At 40.9% G+C, this 19,603-nt stretch overlaps 1 protein-coding gene across 26 annotated transcripts in view; it reads left to right on the top strand.

The window, feature by feature from the left end:
* The window catches only part of SDK1 (sidekick cell adhesion molecule 1), a 664,468-nt gene that overhangs the window by 542,525 nt on the left and 102,340 nt on the right, over positions 1-19,603 (top strand). For all 26 annotated transcript variants that reach the window (XM_044979056.1, XM_044979053.1, XM_044979052.1 and 23 more), the window contains 3 exons: positions 10,015-10,124; positions 12,985-13,135; positions 15,433-15,670. In XM_044979056.1, coding sequence (XP_044834991.1) covers positions 10,015-10,124; positions 12,985-13,135; positions 15,433-15,670 — 499 coding nt within the window. The remainder of the gene's footprint in view (positions 1-10,014; positions 10,125-12,984; positions 13,136-15,432; positions 15,671-19,603) is intronic.

Consider the following 19,603-nt stretch of genomic DNA (forward strand, 5'->3'; position numbering starts at 1 on the left):
AGATGCCAACAGAGCTTAGAGGCCTTTTGTTGTGCCAGGTAAGGGGATTCTTGGAACCCCAACAGGAATCCACACAGTATACGTGCTCTGAAGCCAAGCTTTGCGTACGCTCCCTCACAGAGAGGGGTTTTGTGGCCAGGGGAGATGCAGGACTTGGATGAGGAGTGGGACTAGTGTCTGCGAAAACACAGCTCCACCAGCCATATCATCCTCTATGGAAAGGGGCTCACCAGGAGTGAGTGTGGAGTAGCACTCATACTGCTGTGCAGCCTGGGACTGAGGAAGGATTCCTTCTACCATTGCTCTCTCAGAATGTCTCATCTGCACCAAACCCAGCTATTTGGACTCGATATGGTGGGAGGACTTTCCCATTAAGGCTTTAAAACTATGTTACAGCCCACAGTAATGATTTATAGTCTTTCTGATCTTTTCCATTCACTGACCTAACTGCATTTTTAATAGCATTATATCTGTGGACAAGGACCCCCTTTAATTGTAACATTCTGTGAAAAAGAACCCAGCTAAATCAGGGATGCTTTGAGCCCAAGATTTATCATTCATGAATTACCGAAGGAATGTTTCCAGTCACTGGTGCGTCTGCTGAAAGCCCCTGATGCCATGACACGGAAACAACTGCGAGTTTAAAAATAGAAATTGCTGGTCTGAGCAAGGCTTTCTTCATGCCTCTAGCAGTACAGTGAGCTGAACAGCTTCTTTTGCTTCTCGTGTTGTTATATTTTACCTTTTCAGAGGCTCTGTTTTAGGGTAGTGTTTTTCCTTTGTCATTTCTACTTACATTTGAATGTTACAGTTAAAGCATACATGGAAACAGCCTGTGGTTTTCAAATCTAAAGCTTTTACTGTTTCTATCAACTAGAATCAAATTTAAACATCTGATTTTTACAATATCACAAAACTGTTTTAAACTGTCATCTCTGCAGCAGTCATGATGGTGGTAATAGCTGCTGTGCCAATACAATTACATTTCAGTCCTAAAATTAAAATAAAAAACCACTTAATGCTTCTTTGTGCATTATAGCGACATAATAGTTCCTGTGCCCAGAGACTCCAGCTTCCAAATGATTCCCCTGTTGTAGGGGGATGCTCAGTGGTTGCCTGTGTAGGGGCCATTGCCAGGGGAAATGGGGTGAGGCTATTGGTAGCTAAAGCAGATTTGAGTAGCCTTTAGGTTGCTCTAATGTATGTCTTAGCTCCAGCCTTTGAACAGAATGCTTCATGATCAGAGGATTGCAAAGGCTGCTGTGCTGCCACAGCTGAGGATCTGGCCTTCAACCTGTTATAAATGCAGTATTGTCCCTTAGGTTGTACACTGGTCCTGGATTCCATCACCTCTGGGATGACTGAGAGCACTTGAGGAGTTGCTGCTGATTTACTCTCGTGTAATTTCGATCAGAATCAGAAGTCAATATCCATAATGTGAACAGGAAGGTTTTACTACCTGCCAATATCTGGGTTCAAACTTCTGTATTTCTGCTGCCTGTGGAATCTTTGTCACCTGAGAAGTTGTGGCGGATGGAGTTCTCTATGCTGCTTTACATTGATAGTGATGTCCTCAGCTTCTCCAGGAGAAATGCAGAACTCTGAATGGAGGTATTGGCATATAAGCAAGGACGAAATTGATTTTGCAATGCATTGTTTTGTTTGAAACTGTCTTCATTAGTCTGCACAAGAACAATGCTAGATTACTGATTAGGGTATCTCTTAAACTTATTATTTATAATTTTTTGGAAAACATAAAATTCTCCAACACAATTCAAGGACTTAATTCTGCAATCCTTATTTATGGGAGTAATCTTACTCATTATAAATAGTTTGATGGTCTTTAGTGAGACCACTTGTGTCAGTCAGAATTATTGGACTAGTCCCAGCCATATATCACATCACAATATCTGTTATATTAAAAAAAAAAAGAAATACAAGCGGTAGGACTCTACTAGTAGCTACTTAGTTAAATTTAGGAACTTTAAATAATTTGCGGGGGGGGGGGTTCATCTTTTTAAAGTCTTTGGAGTTCCCCTTAAGCTTCATACCTGACAAACCCATCTCAGCTGTGTGGGTGTGCAATGTACATACATACCATGGAGTACTATTCCCTGCTGTATATTTGGATCACTAGCTTTCTCTTATGCAGTATTAAAAGTGCTCTTTAAGTTGTTTTCAGTGAGGGAGGTCATTGTTTTTATATTCTAATGTAGTGGTTTTCAACCTTGTTTCATTTGTGAACCCCTACAAAATTTCAAATGGAGGTGCGCACCTCTTTGGATATCTTGGACATAGTCTGCCGGACCCCCACTGGTTGAAAACCACTGTTGTAATGAATGAAACCAGATTGGATGTGTGTAACTCTTATAATCAGGGAAAAGATGTAAAACCAGGGGACTTATGTGAGCAATCACAACCAGCTAGCATGGATCAAATTTGAAATATTGAGAATTAATTGCTTGCAGTGAACTGTATGCAGCCAAGCTATACAATAAAAAGAATGGATGAAAAAAGTACTGATTAATTTAGAATAAAGCGTCAGTCTGAGGAAACTGCAGTACAGATGTTCCCCTGGGTTACACAAACTCGACTTATGGAAATCCGGACTTACGGAAAAAGTTCTGTAAATTCCGTAAGCTTTTTTTTTTCTTTTTGGCATAATTGTCGGAGATACGTTCCTGACTTATGCAAAATTTGACTTATGCAAGGCTGTAGCTCCGGGGGCAGTACAACAATGTGGGCTCATGACAAAGCATGACTGAGGTCTCAGCTGATCTAAGTATGAACTTGTACTCTCACACTGCATGTGTTCTATGGGAACTTGGTAACCAGGAGATTATTTTCCTTTATTTCTGCTGCTGCAACCATGGAATAAGTTTAATTTACTTTGAACTTTTGAATTCCTCTCCTGCACTTGGCCCACTATTCCATCTCTACTGGGTCTCCTTCCAACATTCCAAATCTTTGAGCCTCTACAAACAACTTCCATCTGTTGTTTGTAAGGCTGTCAATTAATCACAGTTAATGCATATGATTAACCCAAAACAAATTAACTAGATTAAAAAATAGTTGCGATTAATCACACTGTAAAAAAGATAAACAAAAGAAATTGTATTTTTCAGTTTGCCTCATACAAGTTCACTCAGTCCTACTTCTTGTTCATACAATTGCTAAAACAAAGAAGTTTGTTTATATTTACGGGAGATAATGCTGCCCTGTTCTTATTTACAATCTCACCTGAATGTGAGAACACGCATTCGCATGGCACTGTTGTAGCCGGCGTTGCAAGTTATTTACATGCCAAATATGCTAAACATTCGTATGCCCCAGCCTGCTTAAACTTATGGGCTCTAAATTTTTACATTGTTTTGTTTTTGAGTGCAGTTTTTATATATAGATATAGATATAGATATATAAATCTACATTTGTAAGTTGCACTTTCACAATAAAGAGATTGCACTACAGTACTTGTATGAGGTGAATTGAAAAATACTATTTCTTTTGCTTACCTTTTTACAGTGCAAATATTTGTAGTCAAAGAAAATAATATAAAGTGAGCCCTGTACACTTTCCATTTTGTGTTGTAATTGAAATCAATATATTTGAAAATGTAGAAAACATCCAAAAATTACAATAAATTTAAATTGGTATTCTATTATTAACAGTGTGATTAAAACTGTGATTAATTGCAACTATTTTTATCTCATGATCAATTGTGATTATTTTTTAAATCATTTGACAGCCCTAGTTGTTTGTGTATATATAACAACACCCTGCCACCAAAATGTTTCCTTCTTTCTTCCCATATGTGGTAGGAGGCTGAGTCAGATAGGAGCAGGTGCAGGACATGTTATATTTGATTTTTGGATGAGTGACCTTTTTAATGTCTAAAACTCTTTGAGCTAAATGCATAAACTCTTTGAGCTAAAAACACTTGTTTCATAACATTGGGGAGCTTGAAATCCCAGCTTGCAAGTAGTATGCTGATTCCCTCCTCTTGTCCACTCGTGTATCTCCACTGAGGTCAATGGAATTACTCCTGGTTTGCACCAAGGAAAGTGAAAGGAGAACTGGGACCTTTAATTCTAACTTTGTCTGGTATTGCGATTTCAAACATTAAAATCTCATCACCCTGATTTATAGTAAATCGACATGTCATATTTCTTAAGAGGTTTATTAAAATTTATTAGCAGTAGTTTTCCTCTCTTTCATTTTGTACAGTTAAACCCATAATACTGAAGCAAACTGGATTTCCAAACCAGAAGTACAAAAAATAGTCAGAAGACCATTTAAAAACATTTTTAAAATTGTTTTTTTTTGTGAAACAACCAGCATTGGCAAAGTAGAGAAGAGTGTGGTGTGGGCATGAAGGCTTTATTGACATCTGTTTGGAATAACTGACTTGTGGCTTTGCCACTGATGAGTAATGTGGTCATCGCAAACTCATGTCAATAAATCCTTCATATTGCCACACACCACCATGTACTCCAAGATACATTCAGTGCCTAATATAAAGGGCATGTATGCTACTGATTTTGGGGGGTAGTTCCCCACCAAATATGTTTTAGATCCTGGCTGTTGTTCCTCATTGTTTCACGTTTGGATTCTCTCCATGCTGCAGCCTAGTTTCATCCTGTTTCTCTCTTGCCAGATTTCCTAGGACTCTGACAGGAGTCATGTGTAAATGACACCACAGCGAGAATGTTTTGCTGGGTGTTTTGCCCATCCCATCAAAAATTTAGTAGATTATTATTACATTAACAGCTGCCAAGTTTGATTCACCATGGGTATCAATAATGCTGTCCCAAAGTGAGTAGAAGACTTGTGGCAAAGTATGAGATCCCACTGGGGTTAGGTATTGCAGGATGTCATGGTGTAACTGTCCCCTTTAAGGGGAGAAGGGGCTAGCCCCCCTCCCCTAGTCATAAATAATTAGCTGCTTCCCTGGCTGAGGGGATGGGGACTAAGGGGGTCAGGTGATAGGCTAATGAACAGCTGATCCTCATAAAAGAGCTGAAAGAGCTCAGTTTGGGGAGGAATCACTCCTGCCGAAGCCCTGAGCCAGGATCTGCAGAAAGTTGGGTGCTCCAGAGGAACCAGCCTGGGGGCCAGTGCTGTATCGTGGAGCAGGGAAGGATGCAAGAGCTCAACAGGAGCTGAGAACAGTACTTCAGGTGAACTAGCCCGAAAGGCTGAATGTCCTATACTGGAACAGGGGAAGGGTAGAAAGGTAGCCTAGAGGAACAGGGGCTCACAGGTCAAGCTGAAGAAAAGCCCACCAGGGCGGAAGAACCTTTTTGTTTGTTGGGCCTTTTCTTACCTCAGAAGGGGTTACATTTGTTTGTGACTTGGCTGGAGGGCCAAGCTACATCTCCTAACTGACCGATGTGTGGAAGGCTGAGGAGACCTACCTCAAGGAAGGAAACCGAGGCAGGAAGCACTGGCTGTGCCACACTTAAGCAATAGGAGGCTCTACGAGACGACCACAGGGTCTCCGAACTGGGGGAGTATGTGCTGAACGAGAGAGCACACACAAAGTATTTCTGCTGGTCTGAGAGAGATTTCCTGTACTTATAATGGAGAACACTGTCATAACTGGAAAACAGATTTTTCAACCCAGGAAAATATTTAAGTGCTACTACAATATGGAGCCATAACCTCAGTGAGTTAAGAATGAAGTGGTAACATTAACTGAGAATTACTCCTATTTCACGGATTAAATCAAAGCCTCAGTGTCAATGGAGCTATTCAGATTCATCCATTGTATAAGGTACTTCTCTTGAGGTCATTTTCACTTTAGAGCTTGGTAAATAAAGTGTCTGGAACTCTGACAGTTTTATACCTTTGCCAATCTTTAAATCAAAAATGGCTGAATCAATTTTAAGTATTCTTTTGTAAGGAAAATATTGCATCTGGGCTGACAACCTCTGTACCAAATTTCCTCCCAAAGTGACTTCAAATGCCTGCTTATAAACCTCTGCAATGAAAACTGACATACCATGAACTGTAGCTGAACACAAGTTGCCTCTAGAACATATACAGTATGTCTACACTATAGACAGACACCCATGGCTGGCCTGTGCTTGCTGACTCAGGCTCTGGCTAAGGGGCTGTTTAATTGCAGTACAGATGTTTGGGCTAGGGCTGCAGCCCAAGCTCGGGGACTCTCCTACCTCGCAGAGTCCGAGCCTGAATGTCTATTAAGCAATTAAACAGCCCCTTAGCCTGAGCCCCACAAGCACAATCCAGCTGGTACGGGGCAGCCAGGGGGTTTTAATTGCAGTGTAGATATACCCCTGGAAACATGTTCCATTTACAGCGGTTAGTACTTGATAACCATTCCCAGGTTTGCAACCATTTCCACTCTTTGTATTAGCATTTCTCGTAAAAGTGAAGAGGCGAACCCCTCTGATTTTTCACTCCAATATTGAACGATGATTGGTTGGAATGATAAATCTGGTACTGTTCTATATTGTCTGGTTTCTAAAAGCATTACCCTCTCCGGGATACTTCCCTTGGCAAAGGGACTGGATGGCTGAAGAGTTTGGCAACAGAATGGAGCCTTAAGCACTTAGGGCATCAGTCAAAATGCAGCCCTGGTTGGAAATGAACAATAGCTATCGTTAGGTGATGGCTGATGTTTAGTGGCTTAAAAGGAATGAGTTGATGGGCAGTATTATATTTGTAATGCTGTAGCACCCGCAAGCCCCAGTCAGGATTCTGGACCTATTGTGCTGGGCACTGTTCAGAGGCAAACTACAAGACAGTCCCCTGCACTGAAGAGTTTACATTCAGATAGCAACCGAAAGGTCTGCAAAGGTCATTATAAGCAGGGGGCATTCCCATGCTGCTTCTACCGCAGTACACACGTGTATCTGTGTGGGTCTTTTCCAGTCTTAATCCTTTCCTAGAGTTGCTTTTATTGTTATCTGAAACAACAACAACAAAACATAAGCCTTAACCTAAACTTCCTCCTGTTCCTAAAGAATTGTTTTCCCTGAAGGACACCTCTGACCCTGCCCTCAGTTATCTCTACCTGAGGAAGCTCCTTTTATACTCCTTTGTTTGAAGCTGATAGGACCCTTCTAAACTGACACCAGAATGATTTTGCAAAAATAACTGCATCTTTGTGCAGGGTTGGTCCTAAAACCACGAATCAGGATGAATCACCAAAAAAGTTCTGCATCTCTGTGTATGGAACCTGGGACCCTGTTAGAGACATCAAAACAGTTAAAACAAAAGCCCACCTTTACACATTCTGTTGTAAGCCTGATTCCTAACATTACTGCTAAATTCATAAATTCTTACCTAATTAACAGTGGCCTACAACAGTATTTGTCTGTCCAGTCATCCACAACACCCTCCAGTTGTCTTCATTTGGCTCTTATACAGGGGAAGTGCACTCAGAGTCCTACTGTTAACTTCAGTGGAGGTAGGCTGAGGCCCTGTATGGGAAAGTTGCCCTCCTGCTGGTACCAGGATACTGGAAGATGGGTGGGATGTTGGCAGGTTTCCACAAAAGGAGTTCTCTGAGTCTGTATTCTATTTTTCTTCAAAGTTCTACTGAGAGACCTGAGCATCTCCTGCAGTTGTTTGCTTCTACTCCTCCTGCTTTCATCCCCCTCCCTGTTTTTATCTTTCACCAGTGTACAGGTCTAAGCAAGGTTAATAATTACTGTCTGTAAAGCCATTCTGCCCATAGCCTCCAGGGCCCTGAAGCAGGTAATATGCCACCTGTTACCCAGCTGGCTTTCGAGTGAGGAAACTTCCAATGTGCCAGACTGGTCCTGGGTCTGCCTTTTCTCAGAGACTGCACCAGTCATCCTTGTCTGATAGAGAAAGCTTTGTTCTGATGTGGGGTCTCACTTGGGACATCCTTTCTGAGTCTTGCCAAGATCTTAAACACACAGAACCATCACTGTTATCCAATCAGTGAAAGATCCTTAATGTCTCCAGTTTCACAGCCAGCTGGTAAATGCATACCTGCAATACAGGCAGGGAATTGGACACCTCTCAAGCTTGATTCAGTGTCAATTGTTTACAAAGTCTCATGGGCCTCTGTGGTTGAACCATGTGGTCCTTAATGTGTATTAATGACCTGCCTGCTGCTGCATATGGATTTAAACCTGTGGTGTGCTTTGCTGTGCAATAAATATTCCAAAGGGCTATTATTGTTCTTAAGATTTTAAAAAAAGAATCTAAATCACTGCAGGAGACAGAAAAAGAAATTTTGCTGTCTTTGAAACATTGTGGATTATTACTACGTACTTACTGTGGCGCTTTGAGGTGATATCATTAAGAGCCAGGAGTCTTGCAAAAATAACCATTTACCAAAGATTTCCTACAAAATTAATCAAAAACGCCTTTTAGAAAGTATTCTCTGCTTTTGTCCTAAACATTCAGCACCCTCCCCATTTGGAGTTGTTAAAGAAAACTTATCTTTTTATCAGATATTTATTCCTTGGGCTCAGTCTGGGGCTGCTCATTTTCAGAGTGGAGAAATGACTTCCGATGCCTTCTCTATGCTTCTGTGCCCTGGTACTTTGCAAAAATCTTTGTAATATAAAGAATTGGGATCTTTGCACAGAGTGTTCAAAATTTCCCAGACTTTATTTTTTCTGTAAGAAGCTTCTAGTTCTTTTCTGTGAAATTATCATTGACATCCTTGGGACTGGCCCTAGGTATCTGAGAGACCTCCTCTCCATCCGTGACCATGACTCTTCATGAAAGCTGTTGTCTGCCAGAATGATGACAAAACCAGCCACTTTCTGAATCAAGTGCTAAACTCATTTCTTCAGTTTAATTTTCTCTCAATTTCTCCATGCACAAGCTCATAGACACACAATACACCAACTCATACCCAAACAAACAAGAAATCTATAAATTAATCAAGCTACTTCTCCTATAGGAAGAAAGAGAGAATGAGGTAGAAATTTATTTCTATTTTAAATAGTCAGCAGTGCTAGATACTACGGTGATGGGGCCACATGATAGACAATGTACACTAGAACACAGTAGCTGTCCAGAGTCTGTTGCCATTAAACGAGGGAAGTGAGCACTCTTGTGGTTTACTCTTTAAGAGGTACAGAAGGGTAAGTGGAATACAGAGTTACAGTGTGGTGTTAGCGGGTGTAAGATTATATTTGAGGGCTCTATCTGAGACCCTTTCTGCTGCACTCCTGAGTCACCAAGCTAATAACTCATCCTCCTCACTCTCTTTTCCAGCTCCCTCCCAAGATCCTTGCTACCGCTCTGTCAGGCCTGGCCCAGTCTTCAGCCTACTGCTGTCAGCTTCTGAGACCCAGTGAAAGACCCTGTCTCCCTTCTTATCCATTGGTGTCTCTCTTTTAAGTCCTGACTGTTCCTACTTCAGTTTTCACCTGGAGATGGCATGTGGAATGTAATGCTTTAAATTCCCACGACTGTTCTGCCCCTGCTAGCAGTACGCTAGCTGAGGGGCTGTGCCGAGCTGGCTCTTGGCCACAGACAGTGGTTAGTTAATACAGAGCGCTGCGTATAGAGGAGTGTGGTCTCAGTGCAGCACAAAGCTCCTTTGTTCTTTGTCGTCTTTTGTTCTCTGTCTTCATTACTGAGGGGCCCTTGCTTTGCCTCCACTCAGACCTGGCTAATCTGCATCAGTTACTGAAATTTATTCTGATGAAGTCAACTCTTCATTTTTGTTATAACACTAGCCAGCACTTTTGCCTTCTAGATACTAATATGCAGATGAATCAAACATGGCTTTAGCCCTCTTTACTCTGGGTTATGATGTGTCTTTGCAATAGGCCTCACCAGTGAATCAAAAGTGAAATCTCAGCAGTAGATAAGGCAGGCTGGAAGTGCCACTGTTTCATATTTACCATTGGTGAGTGCCACAGCACATAAAACAAATGTTAGCTAGTTACTCTTGATTTAAAGGTGTCCGCCCTTCCACTGCAGCAATTACACATGTTGCCAGTGTGGACATTGTGTTGTCTGGTTAACGTTTGTTCCTGCACTTCTCAACTATAGGTTGGTGTTCTAGGAGAGGAGGAGGAGTGGGTGAGTCTATATGAGGTGGAGAACGAACCTGATGCCCAGATGCTGGAGATACCAAATCTCATTCCATACACTCATTACAGGTGAGAAGAGCTGGTAATTAAATGCAGTATCAACATCCTAGAAAACTGTAGCATGGAGAAGCTTTTCTATTCATAAGCAGCTGACTGTAGTTTGCAATATGAATGAAAGGCAAAAGTTCACACCCCATAATAGTATACAATGTGTTTAGCACATTTAAATTTTAACTGATGCATAGTAAAATAACTAATCGTGATGCAAAGCGGAATAAACCAACTAAATGGGGCTATTGAGTAACTTCTTAGATCAAGAGGTGGAGGCCTTGTCAGAAAGGATGCACCAGTTTAACTAAAACTGATTACAAATCAGTCTAGTTAAACTGTCACAATCTCCTATCTACACACTTACATCAGTTTAAAGATGCTTCTATACTTTAAAGGTTTGCTTACAGGAATTCACCAAATTAAGATAAATCAATATATGTAAAGTTTAAACCGATTTTAGTGCATCCAATTTAATTAAACTGATGCAGTTTTCTAGTATAAACAAGGTCTGAGAATGGGGATGCCCAATCCTAATGGAAAATGCCTATATTAAATAGTGTTCTAATAAAAAACTTAGTAATCAGGGACTTCTGGCAGCCAGGGCAAAGCAGTTTGCTACAGACACTGTCTACTTTCACACCACTGAAAGGCCTGTCACTTGGGTCACATGATAGTGTGAATTGCTAAGCAATAAGATACATACGATAAGATCTTCACCTTGTTTGTAATTAGTTCAGTACCTGTATACTAATTTTCTTAATTTTAGTATAAAACCACCAGAGCATATTGGACTCTTCCTCCCCAGAAGAGCATATTGCCACTCAGTTGTATCTGTTACATACGGACCTGCCAAGAATTTCTAAAAGCTATTTCCAGATGTGGGAGATTTCTAATAAGGCAATTTTAGAAAAAAAAATATTATCAGGATGTCTTTGTAGTCTTTCATGATGACAATGGATAGTCGTTGGACCAAAGAAAAAGAGTGAAAAGGATTCCATGGCCTGGTAGTTAAGGCACTCATGTAGGATGTGGGAGGCACAAGTTCAAATCCCTGCTCCAGTGACTCTGTAATTGTTTATATAAAAGGGGCAGCTTCAAAAGGAGAGACTGAGAGAGCCTCATACCAGAATATCCCTTAGCCCAGTGGCTAGGCCCCTCTCTGGGAATGGGGGAGATCCACGTTCCATTCCTGTCCCTATGTTAGGTAGAGGGGGGAGCTGAGCCCAGGTTTCCTCCATCCCAGCTGAAGGCTAAAGTTAATAAGGGATGTAGCAGTACCACAACCTCTTCCTCTGTGAATCTTCTCCTCCTTTCCTTTCGTCAAAATTCCTGAAAAGCTAAACAGAAACTTTCAGGGCTAAGACTTTGCAACATTGCCAAAATGTTTCCTAGAGGTTCAACTCAAGCTTTTCAATTTGCTGAAAAATTTCAAAAAACATTATTTTCAGTTTGGCCCCAAACCATTTTTCCCCAAATTGCCTGCAAAGTAAATATTCACTCAGCTCTCTTCATAGGATCATTGAAAGAGATGAATTTCCCAGCTGTCACCAGATCCTTGAGGTTATCAATGGTCAGGAGAGTGCTAGAGCTGCGTAGGGTGGGACCCTCTTGCACTCCTTAGCCTGGTGGTTAGAGTCCTGGCCTGGATGTGGAAGACTAAGATTTAAGTCCCTGCCCTGCCTGAAGCAGAGTGGTCTAGGATAAAAAAAACTCTGCTTTGACTAAGACAGAGGTAGGGATTTAAATCTGGGTCTCCCACATCCTTGGCCAGTGCCCCACTGCCAGGCTAGCTACATGCTCACGGTCTCTCTCTCTCTCTCTCTGACATTTCAACACAGTTCCTTTTTCATGAAAAAATTTGCAAATTTCAAAACCTCAAAAATTGAGTCCAAAACAGAGTGATCATCCTGCCAGCTCTAGTTACAGCACGCTGAAGGGACAAATCATGAGCGCTAATTATCAGTTAGACCGTCTTCGTCAATTGAGCTTCTTTCCTACACTCTTTGCCAGTGTTTGAGTGTGAAATTAAGGATGATGTTTGTTTGATGAATTGCCTTTAATGCACTTCCTAAAGTGATCAAAGCAAATAGATAAATGGTGCTACATAGTCTAGCTCAACCCTTATCTAAGTCCAATCATTAGAGCCAGATTTCCACTGTTTAATATAAACAAATTGAACAGCTACATGCTAGCCTCAAATATTTGGAACTGCAAGACCCTCCTGTGTTTGTCACCTGTGGGTATCTGAAGCCTACAGCAAGTCTTAACTTTTTTGTGATTCCTTATGAAGTTGAAAAAGGCTTTCGTGCCCTTACAGGGACTCCTACTGTAGAAGAGATCATTTGGAGCAAACAGGATGGCTTTTAAGCTGTGTATCCATATTAAATGACTTAATCATTCTTGTATAGGAAAGAAGACAAGGCAGTCCACAGAGATATATCAGCCCTCATTGAATTGACCATTGAAGGGAAATATAACTGATGCATTTCTGATATTTGTAAGGACACTATGATATCCAGATACTGATATTTGTAACACCCTTTCTGAATGTAACACAAAGGCATCTCAAGGGAAAATCAGTTAATGCTGGCATAATCTCCTCAAATTTGGTATAATTACCATAATCGCCTTATGTTGCCCGTCTGTTTCTAATAGACACTAAATTAGTTTAATTTTGAGGATCTTGCCATTGTTGCAGTAGTGGACAAGGCAATGAATTTAATGGGCATTCATGAGCAATGGCATTTATGTCTCAAATTGATGATGGCCTGGTTTTCTTTCATATTGGTGTAGTCCTGGACAAGAAATAGCATTTGTTCAGTTTTCAGGTTAGCTTTGCTTTGGAACATGTTTGCATTATGCTTTCTTTATGCTTTAGATTCCGGATGAGACAGGTGAACATTGTCGGCCAAAGCCCACTCAGCCAACCATCTCGTGTCATCCAGACACTGCAGGCACCACCAGATGTTGCACCAGGGAGCGTTACTGTACGCACTGCCAGCGAGACTAGCTTGTGGATCCGATGGATGGTGAGTTAATGTAAATTGGAGAGTCTGGGGGAGATGTCGACATTTGAGGTGTCAGTTTCTCCAGAGAATGTGTCCAAAGTTCATGAATTACTTTTTCATGCATTTGACCCAAAGAGCAACTGCAAAAATATTCCCTTTCCCAAATTGTCTGAAATCTGAGATTTATCTAAGTGCTTTACTATCACCTCAATTCCCCACTGCCCTAGCTTACAAGGGAAATATACGCCTTGTGTAAAAGGCCAGAGATGTTAGTGCCTTAGCTTTTGAGGCTCTCCATGTTCTCAGCTTCAGTCAGCACATACAGGCAATATGAATACTTCAGCTAATTTGCTGCTTCTTTCCACAGAGTTCTTTACTGAGTTCTGATCACTAAAATATGGTGATCTTGCCGATACTGATATGAAGAGATGTTAGCTAGGTTGGGAGTAGGGTGACCAGACAGCAAATGTGAAAAATCGGGATGGGGGTGGGGTAATAGGAGCCTATATAAGAAAAAGACCCCAAAATAGAGATTGTCCCTATAAAATTGGGACATGTGGTCACCCTAGTTGGGAGTGGGCCCTTTGAGATCATTTTAAAAAAAAAAAGGTTGATCACATGATGGTGAAGAGAAGATGAAATGGGTTGTCCATAGGAAAAAAACAGAAGTATGTTGTAATGATAAATTGTTAATGAACTAAAATTGTAATAAGTTAAATGCTGCTTCTGCGTTACACTGGTATATAGCACCCTTAATATTTAGAGAGTTACTCTGGTTTTATGCCAGTGTAACTGAGAGCACAGTATTTCCATATATACCTATACACCACTTAGGTGGAAACTGTATCCAGGTGATCGATTGCAGAGCTATGTGATAAATTGTGGAGCCAGATGATTAATTGCAGAGCCATTCACAAATTAATTTATCATGCACCTTTGACTGCCTCAGTTGCCCGTGAAAATATCTCACTGGGATTTACTCTAATATTCTAGCTCCCTTCAAACAGTCTCCTTTCTGCATTATAAATCTGACCCCAAAATAGTTCCTCCTCCTGCAGCTCCCCCCTCCCCCACAAATGTGACTAGACAGGAGCAGTAGTTCATTGGAAAGGCGAGATTCCAGCTTCCAAGTGGCACCCAGAACTTGTCTAGACCTTGAAGGGCTGAGACGTCAGACTTATAAATGGGACATTAGTATGTATAGAAAAGCTATTACAGTTCATTTGGTCATTGAGCTGCATAACTCACTCGTGGCTTCACATATGAGTAACATACTCATCCCTAACCCCTGCAGTCACACTCTAATAGCATATCACACCTTCATATCTGTGGTCTGTACTCTGGTTCATTCAAGAGCATTTTAGGGGATTTTTAATTTAATTAGTTTAATTAGGACTTTTTATATTCATCCACCTGTAAAGCGAGATGTCGTATTTACCATGAGACCAACAGTGCAGAGGTCAGAGGGAGCCACAAAATACCTCTGAAAATGACCCACTTTAGCTTTTCAACACAGCATAACGTCAGCATTTTAAAGTGTGATATCGCTGCCCTTCAAGGCCAGCCGGTGAGTTTTGTGACCCTTTGGGAACTTCTTTCCAACTGAATGAAGTTTACGTTTTTAGTCCTACTGGGCCTCAGGATAGAATACTTTAAAGCTATGAAATGTTAATATACAACAAAACCTGTTACTGAAGCCGTGTTGAATCTTGCTCATACTTGGGCTCATACAGATGTAGTTTTAAGGGGGGGAAATCCACACTCGGGTGGAGCAGGTGATGACATTTCTGGGGCAGGTTAATTTTTCTTTTAAGTGGCTGATGCTGCTCAGGGAGTTGGAATGTTAGAATAAATCCTAGTTAGATGGATTAATAGGCAGAGGGCCAGTGAAACAGTCTGAGGTGCATGATAAATTTATCACATGGCTCTGCAATTTATCACTAGTTTCCACAATTTATCCCATGGTTCTGCAATTTACCATATTGGTATTACCTCCACATATATGGAGTGAGGGGTGTATGTAGGTGTGGGGGGTGGGGCAGAGAGAGGTGGTTTGCTATAAAATATTTAGGTAGGGTGGCATAGAAAAAAAAATTAAAAATATTACATGCAAAATAAAAAAAATATATAAATGGTGAACAAAGGTAAACAAAATGTATAATAAACCCTCAACCTCTCACCCCCCACCCCAAATTCTCTCACCTTCTTGCAGTATTTATTAAGTATATGAGTACGAAAGGCAATGACATATGATTTGAAAAGCATAGCCCACCCATTCTGTGCAATAATTTTGTGCTCCTCTTATTATTAATGGCCAGCCTCTCCCGGATGCTCAATATAATGGCAACCCAGAGTCGGTGGGTTACAGGATAAAATTGTGGCGTGTGGATCTGCAGTCTCCAGTGCTCATGAAGATCATCAGTGACCGGCTGGAAAGGGAATATACTGTTGAGGATCTGGAGGAGTGGGTAGAATATGAACTGCAGATTCAGGCCTTCAATGCCATCGGGGCAGGACCCTGGAGTGAAGTGGTGAGAAGTTGCACACGGGAGTCTGGTAAGTAACAGGAGTATATGTGCTTCTGTGAAGAATGGGCTCAGTGCATTTCAGTATCTTCAGCCCTTTCCCTCAACCTCTCTTGCAGATCTACTAAACCTAAAAGTGCAATCTACAGATCCATTGGTGGTTAAAAAAAAAAAGACACATTTGCTAGCCAGGCAGCTTGTGGGGAAAGATTTTAAATGGAGTAGATAGTGACCAAAGAGGAAACTAATGATCTGAGCTATCAGTGCCACCTTCCAAAATTGTGCCTGTAGATCTGCATAAATATAACCCACATATGTGCATGCTAACAAGCACATAGAAATTGTTCTGTCCACCTATTCTGAGTATGCAGATATTATACTAGTGTAGAGACTTCCAGTTGCCAGAAGAAAGCAGTCTCTACAATATCAAGGCAGCAGTAAATAACTGGTAACTCTGTAGCAACAGCAGAAGCTAGATCTTGCAAAGCTGTTAGCTAGGGAACTTCAAACAGAGCTTCTTTCTCAGACTCAGCTTGCATACCTCTGATGTAATTTGATTTTATTGCAGGTGAATAATTAGATGGAGTGACCCTACTTGGATAAAATATTCAATAGTAAAAGTGAATTACTGTTGCATGTGACCTGTATTTAAGCAAGGCTCATGTTTGTTATTTTTCTTCAAAATCATTTAAACTTGAGTGCTTTGAAACTTAAAACCATACATGCTCTGTGTGTGTATGCACATCTGCATATATGTAAATATAGACAATGTGCCAAAACTACCAATGGAAGCAACAGGTGCTCGGCACCTTGCATGATTTGGTCTACTGGTTCAGGCAACTAATCTTTGAACTAACTAAAGGTAAAAGGCTAAACAAAATCTTTGAGCCCCTTCCTGTTAAAGTGTTGTTTTTTTCCTAGTAACTGGAATGTTATTGCTAGAGGTATTTTAAACAAGACATGTTTGCAATGGACTTTGAGATAGTATGACCCAGAATAAAATAGTTTTGAAGACCTCTGTATCATTATAAGGAGATAACTGCATTTCCTCTTTTCTCTATTGCTGTTCAAACAATTCCTCTGAAAAATAACAGATACTGAGTTTAAGTGATTTCATAAAACCTTGGGATAATAGTGGTCCAGATCAGCCATTAAAGATCAAAAGTTCCGTGTATATGTCAGCATTTTCTCTCCCAGTATTAAAAAAATATATTTAATTTGGCAAGAGATTCTAGAGGGGAAAGAATGAAAACTGGAATCAAAATGATGCTGAGCACTGATTTGAGCCATAAGGACTAGTTTGTTTGTTTGTTGTTTGGTGTCTGTATCTGTTGTTAGAATAAAGCATCTTGGTGCACAGTTAAGGATCATACATTAGGCTGCATCTTTTCAGATTAAGTGGAACAAGAAAACAAATGTTGGTGGAGCAACCTGCTGTGTTGAAAACAAAAATTTCATCAAGGCTGAAATTAACCTGACAGGCCTTGTATTCATGGGCATGGCGGGGCTAAAGTGTGGGTAGGGTACACCTAAAGCCGGGGGTGGGGGAGGAGGAGAGGCGGGGCAGTCATTCAAGGCAAACACAAGTCCCATCAGCCACTTCTTTCAGGGAGTGAGCATAATAGTAATACTTAACATTTATACAGAGGTGTATATGCTCACAATGCCTTACAAAAATTCTCCCAACACTCCTGTGAGGCAGGTAGAAAGTGGGTAAGAACTGATATCCTATATTACAGATGGGGAGACATAGGTTGATTTTAACTGGAATTGTGGGTGCTCGGCGCTCTTGACAGTCAGGCCAAAGCTGACTCATCCAAGGCCACACAGGGGCAGAGCCAAGATTGGAGCCTCTATTTCTCAACTGCCCGTGCAGAGCTCTAATCACTAGCCCAGGGTGTCAAGTATCAGAAGGGTAGCAGTTGAGGTGCTAGAAGAGGGCCTCATCCTCCCTGATTGAACTAACCTCGTTATCTCTAGACTGATTCTTGCCTGCATATTTATACCTGCCTCTGGAAATTTCCACTGCATGCCTCTGACGAAGTGAGTATTCACCCACGAAAGCTCATGCTCCAATACGTCTGCTAGTCTATAAGGTGCCACAGGACTCTTTGTCGCTTTCTAGCCCAGGGTGGCAGCCTGAGAAGTGAGTTCAGGCACTAAACTCGCTCTTGGTATCCTATAGGTCAGTGCAGCTGGATGTGACCATGATCTTTATTAAAAAGAAAAATTGCATCTGGATGACTGTTTATTCTAAGATGTGTGATTATGTCACTGTTAGCTGAGCACACATGCTAACAATAAGTTGCATATCACTGCAGCTGCTCTGTCTTTTAATGCATTTCATTATAAAGAAGGCTAGAGGCAACCAAACAGGTTGAGCATGGAGAAGCAATACTGGGATAGGTTGGGGGATGGCTTAAGAGTAGACAGCAGGAAGGATGAACATGAAGGGAAGATCCACATCCTGGATACAATAACCGGTTGTTGAAGAGGGGAGAGAGATGAATTTGGGCTTCAAAAAAGACAGATTTTATTGATCCAAAATGTTTTCATCCAAAATGAACTTAAATAATTCAGTTAATTTCACTGTGTAATAGAATCATAGAATGACAATTTACAAACTCTGTTTCCACTCATTGTGATGGGAATTGGTTTTCAGGATTTCATATTTCAACTACAGAAATGCTAACTAGACCTTGATAGTGTTCATGCAACCTTGATTCGAATGTTTCTTTCTTGATCCATAACCTCATGTTTTCATATAATTCATCTCAAATGCGCCAATCCATTGCCCTAGTATTTGTGGGCTCATAATGCTTCCTGATTATGTGGATGTGCATAGCCACTTGTCTTACAAAATCAGCTGTTGCACAAGCACAGTCACGTATCCGTGGGAGGATCAAGCTCTGAGTGTTTCAGACATTGACCTTCATGAAGCAGTTAAGATGCTGAGATAAAGCATTGCTTTATTGCAGAAATAGGGCCAGATCCTCAGTTGGTGTAAAGAAGCATTGCTCCATTGAGGCTGATGGAGCTATATCAATTTACACTGGCTGGGGATCTGGCCTATAATGTCTAACTCACTTTATAGACAAAGGGTTTTATGGTGCAACGCTATTATTTTTACCATAGCCTTAGGTCTGAACCATCACCTCTAACTAACATAAGATGTACAAATTATCAGCTTTATTTTTACTTTCAAAATGTGACAATGATTCAGTTAACTTAAATGAGCTAATACAAGGAACCAGTGGACCACTCCATGATGTGGCATCTTTTAAGACAGTTGAACTTTCCTGGTAAAATCCAAAATAGCAACCAATGGATTGTAAGGATTGTCACTGACACAGATAAAGAGATGAACTATGAACCTTTGTTGCATTTACAGTATGAGAATGTTTGAGTCAGGACAGGGATGTATGGTCCCACCACAGTGAGGCACTCCAGGTATAATGGACAGAATGAGGCTATGGTGATGGTGAACGTAACTGCAAAACCATGAGCTTCTGCTAAGGTCCAGTGGAAAATACCAGTAGATTCTCTGTAGTTTCCCATGTCTGATCACGCAAAGTACCCCATGCAATTGGCATTACTTCTAACTACCTCATGGAGTTAGTTTCAACTTTTCGTGTCTTTCACTTTATACTTTTGAGACTTTTCAGCATTGTATTCTGGTTGTGGCACCCGGTGAAAAACAACCATAAATTCAACCACCTTATCACTAAATACAATACACAAACACACACATTCACATCCCCTGTCTAATGATCATCTTGAATCTGGTTCCCCCTTGGAATAGAAACATGACCATCAAAAAAAAATTTGCAGTGGAGTGCCAGAACAGACACAAACTAAAGGTTTGGTAACCACTTGACATGTAAAAAGAGTTGCCATTTAGGTATTGTGCTGACATTCCTAAGGTAATATTTGGGGAAATATTTGCCTTGTCCATTACTGAGAG

Source organism: Mauremys mutica, chromosome 11 (genome assembly GCF_020497125.1).
Source record: "Mauremys mutica isolate MM-2020 ecotype Southern chromosome 11, ASM2049712v1, whole genome shotgun sequence".
In the NCBI taxonomy this organism is placed as follows: domain Eukaryota; kingdom Metazoa; phylum Chordata; order Testudines; family Geoemydidae; genus Mauremys; species Mauremys mutica.